The sequence below is a fragment of the Cyphomyrmex costatus genome, unplaced genomic scaffold (genome assembly GCF_001594065.2).
Source record: "Cyphomyrmex costatus isolate MS0001 unplaced genomic scaffold, Ccosl1.0 scaffold370, whole genome shotgun sequence".
Classification (NCBI taxonomy): Eukaryota; Metazoa; Arthropoda; class Insecta; order Hymenoptera; family Formicidae; genus Cyphomyrmex; species Cyphomyrmex costatus.
Genome location: NW_017277885.1, coordinates 22,811 through 27,788, shown reverse-complemented (window position 1 = coordinate 27,788; position 4,978 = coordinate 22,811). Strand labels below are relative to the sequence as shown.

General features: G+C 45.0%; 1 protein-coding gene across 1 annotated transcript; it reads left to right on the top strand.

Moving 5' to 3' along the window:
* Window positions 1-388: 388 nt before the first annotated feature.
* LOC108776670 (uncharacterized) lies at window positions 389-970 on the top strand. Its single transcript, XM_018543355.1, has one exon. It carries the CDS (start codon window positions 389-391, stop codon window positions 968-970), a length of 582 nt encoding a protein of 193 aa, XP_018398857.1.
* The last annotated feature ends 4,008 nt before the right edge of the window (window positions 971-4,978 follow it).

Genomic DNA, 4,978 nt, shown 5'->3' with positions numbered 1-4,978 from the left:
CCCCGGGTGAGGAATGAGTGATTGGCTTGGCGGGTGATTCAGAATTTTTCACTCGAGGAGTACGCCATTTTGTACCTCGTGCGGGTCGCGATCGTGGCGACTCGGCCGTTCGCGGTTTGCGTCGGACTCGTTGTTATCGTGTTACGTCATCGGACTCGTCGCGACTCGGTTGCTCTCGGGTCGTGTCGCGTCGGCTTCGTGTGGCCGCGGAGAGCGGCATCGGTATCGATCCACGGCTAACGGTTTTTCCTGCGTAAACCTAGCCGTTTACTTGTATCGCCGCATCGGCATTTAAGCGTGCATAATTTCTGATAAATAGGACCGCATTGAATTAGGTGCTTTAATTCGTTCTTTGCGATATTACCGGTTTTCATTTGCATTTGACAGCATGGCGCCCGTAACGTTAAAAAAGTTTTTTAACGCGTTGCAACGCGCGCGCGAAAGCGAAATCGACGGTATACGTGAACGGTTGATAAGTAAACCGCGTGCGTCGATTACGAAAGGCATTGTACAGTCACGGCTCGAGGCTTTGGGGGCGGTTTGGAGCGAGGTACGCAAAACTCATTCCGAGATTATTGTCAGGGATGATGCCGGATCTGATGCTTACGTTGTAGACGATTGGTTCAAGCGTATTCAAGGCGTTTACGAGAACGCTGTCGATGAGTGCTTGACTCTTTTACCCCAATTCGAGATGGTCGCGGGAAGTAGAATGTCGGGAGCAGATTCCGCGAGTGTTTCGGATATGGGTACACCTAGTGTCGCGAAGCTCCCGCGCATTCCTTTACCGACTTTTTCGGGTAAATACGAAGATTGGGATAGTTTCTGCGATCTCTTCACTACGCTGGTTCTTGACGCTCCTCGTTTAGCGGATGCGACTAAGTTGCAGTATCTCAAATCGTGTTTGACGGGTAGCGCGGCGGAGCTTATTAAAGATGTCGCTAGCACTAGCGCGAACTATGCTAGTACGTAGTATAAAGCACTCAAGGCGCGATATTATAATCCTCGCTTGATTATTCATAAATTATTGACGGCTCTCATGGAAATTCCCCATTTACGGAAAGAATCGGCTTCTGAGTTGCTCTCCTTCGTCGATGAGGCTCAGCGCATTGTCCGTGCATTGACAAATCTTAAGTTACCGGTGGAGCATTGGGATATCTGGTTGGTATTTGTCCTATCTGAGCGTTTAGATGCAGAATCCAGAAAATTGTGGGAGGCGGAACTTAGCGGGAGGGATTCAGTGCTAGTTGCGGGCGAAGGTTCGTCGAACACGGATTCCTCGAAGTCGTTACCCAAGTTTTCGGATCTCGTCGCGTTTTTGGAGAAAAGAACGCAGGCCCTGGGCATGATACACTCCGAGCGTAGAGCAGAGAAGAGGCCTGCTCCTGGTTCCTGTGTAGGGTCTCAATCGCGCAAGGTATTTCATGCCAGTGCTCATCGCCCATCGAAACCCGGGCTTACTAAATGTCCCCTTTGATCGGCGACACATCCTCTCGGAAAGTGCTTTAAGTTCAAGGACAAACTCCCTCAGGAGCGGATAGCTGCTGTGAAGCGCTTGAATGCCTGTTTTAATTGCCTTGGACAGCATCGAGTTAATGCTTGCCCTTCTTCTGGACGCTGCTCTATTTGCCGTCGTGCAGCCTGAGTGCCGCTTGGTGCTTTCAAATGGAGGAGAGTGTGATGCTTCTGTTGACAAATAGAGCAGCATCCAGAAGAATGGCAAGCGTTAACTCGATGCTGTCCAAGGCAATTGAAACAGTATACAGACACGTATACAGACATGCATACAGACACGGCGACATTCCCGGCCTGTCCCGTTCATACACGATAGAGTACTGCACGCGCACGACAAGATGGTGTCTAAGGCAGGAACAGTAACTGTTTAGACAGTAGAGAGTACTGCGCACGCATGACTAGGTACTTTTTGTTACGTTCATGCTTTAGACAGCACTGCTTGCTGCGTAAACACGACGCATCACTTTCTAGACAGGACAGAGTCCTGCGTAAAAGGGACTGGTTACTGTTTTAACGGCCGTTTTTTCATAGACAGTAACCAGTGCTGTCTACGAAAGTAGCCTTTCCTGTTTCGCCCTTTCCGTGTAAGTGTACCCATATCCGAAACACTCGCGGAATCTGCTCCCGACATTCTACTTCCCGCGACCATCTCGAATTGGGGTAAAAGAGTCAAGCACTCATCGACAGCGTTCTCGTAAACGCCTTGAATACGCTTGAACCAATCGTCTACAACGTAAGCATCAGATCCGGCATCATCCCTGACAATAATCTCGGAATGAGTTTTGCGTACCTCGCTCCAAACCGCCCCCAAAGCCTCGAGCCGTGACTGTACAATGCCTTTCGTAATCGACGCACGCGGTTTACTTATCAACCGTTCACGTATACCGTCGATTTCGCTTTCGCGCGCGCGTTGCAACGCGTTAAAAAACTTTTTTAACGTTACGGGCGCCATGCTGTCAAATGCAAATGAAAATCGGTAATATCGCAAAGAACGAATTAAAGCACCTAATTCAATGCGGTCCTATTTATCAGAAATTATGCACGCTTAAATGCCGATGCGGCGATACAAGTAAACGGCTAGGTTTACGCAGGAAAAACCGTTAGCCGTGGATCGATACCGATGCCGCTCTCCGCGGCCACACGAAGCCGACGCGACACGACCCGAGAGCAACCGAGTCGCGACGAGTCCGATGACGTAACACGATAACAACGAGTCCGACGCAAACCGCGAACGGCCGAGTCGCCACGATCGCGACCCGCACGAGGTACAAAATGGCGTACTCCTCGAGTGAAAAATTCTGAATCACCCGCCAAGCCAATCACTCATTCCTCACCCGGGGCACCAAGAACAAATTAGTACTAGGTCGTTAAGCAAAAAAAAGGAAACTTAGAGAACAATCGGGAATGAGTGAGGACTGGGCTAGTAAACAATTCAACACTCCGATTCGCGGTGAAAATACACCCTTGCCTAGGCATAAAAACTCTCACGGAGCAGAGAGAAAAGCCGGGGCAAGTGGATCCTTTATTCAACAACCACAAAAAATACACTTAAAAGAAACTCAAAGAAACGGAAGGAGATAGAAGTCCGCACGCGTTAGAATTTACCGCCGATAGGATCCTTTCGTTCGCTAGGGAGCTCCCGTAATTTGCCGATAAGGCCACAGTTTTTGGTGACAGTGAAGGTAGGTGCATCTGTCCAAAGCCGCAGGGTGCCTCGACGTCTCGAGGGAACCAGCACCTGAGCTACGAGCGGTACACGAAGCCCGCCGCGTGAGATGCAGCCCGTGGAGGCGGCACGCGGAACTTTCTCGCACGTGGTCCACCTCCCACAATTCTTGTTCACCAAATCTTCAGAACTTGGGTTCCGCACACGAACACCGTCGCCAGACGATTCAATTAGGCGCAGTTTGTTCGCGAACAACTCGGCAAAAGAAGCATGTCGAAATCTCGTTTTAAGGGAAAACGCCGTAATCTGACTTCGCTTATCAACTGATCGTTCGTCACTGTTCACGCCTACCGCCTCTTTCGAAGCCCGTCGATTCAAACTCACACGCATGCGCAATCACGCGCCGCACGCGCCTCTCCGTTTCCGCGCTCCACGCGCCGCGGTAATCAACAGACTCGAGGCCGGGAATGATCCGAACATTGCCTACAAACCGATTAATAATCTTGGTGGAATCATTAAAATAGGAAAAGATAAACTAAATAAGTTTGATAACACTAACGTTGTCTATAAGATTAACTGTAAGGACTGTGATATGTCTTATGTCGGACAAACGAAAAGAAGGCTTAGAACTCGATTGAAGGAACACAGGGAAGATTTGAAGAAATCTAATAATAATTCCGTCGTAAGCAAACATCAATTAAATTGTAAACATGACATAGATTGGGATAACACTGCAATTTTGGACAGTGAACCCGTATATTTTAAAAGAACAATTTCTGAAATGATTCATATTAAGAATCAGATTCACTGTCTAAATTTGCAGAGCGACACTGAAAAATTACCACAAATGTATTTTTCTATCATAACAAACACATACCAAGACTATATCGCAAATTCTCAGTCTTCGTTTTGATTTTTATTATTTGTATTAGTTTCAAGTTCATATACACATAAGATTTAGGTCATTACATCTCTGACTTTATTGTTGTAATGTTCGATTTTTCTCTGACGCTTCACTTAAGAATTGACGAATGTTTTAAACGGAACATAGGTAATTCTGAATTGTATTCATTTTTAACGAATTTTTCTTTTCTTCATAGTATTATATTAATTTAATTTTTAATTATACAGTCTGCTAACGATGTTTCGTCAAATAAATATTTTGTATTAATCAGAAGGAAATTTAACCATGAAGACAAAAGCGAAGGTAAACTTTTGGATAACGTTGCCAGGAAGAAATAAATATATTAGCGTTGCGGTTTGATGTAAGCGAATTATTATTGATATAGCGTTTTATTTCATTTTATAGTAATTAATTATATACTGAAGATGGTCACATTGTTATGACCGAAACGTTTATAGATTTATGTTGTTGACAATAAATTATTGACTTTAATAAGTTATCACAAACTAGATCTTGTGCGTGGTTTCATGCTTATTTAATTGAAATTTTTGTTTTGATTCGAACCACATTTTGTATAAGTCTTATATATTTTATTTACATCAGAAGTAAAAATTATTTACGAAAATATACTCAGAAACACGTATGATAAAGATTTTTCAGCTGTATCTCAGTAATTGGTTGCGTTCAGCAGAGAATGCGGCTTTGCAACTGTTGTAAAATTCTTTTCTTATGATTGGTCTTGCCCTTATTTCCTCATTAGATCTAAATGTATAAGCCGATTGGCTTATACTTTAGATCACGTCCGACGTTGAATCATATTCAAGAATTTTACAACAGTTGCAAAGCTGCTTTTTCTGCTGAACGCAGCCATTATTAGCCGTATACAAACCATTAGA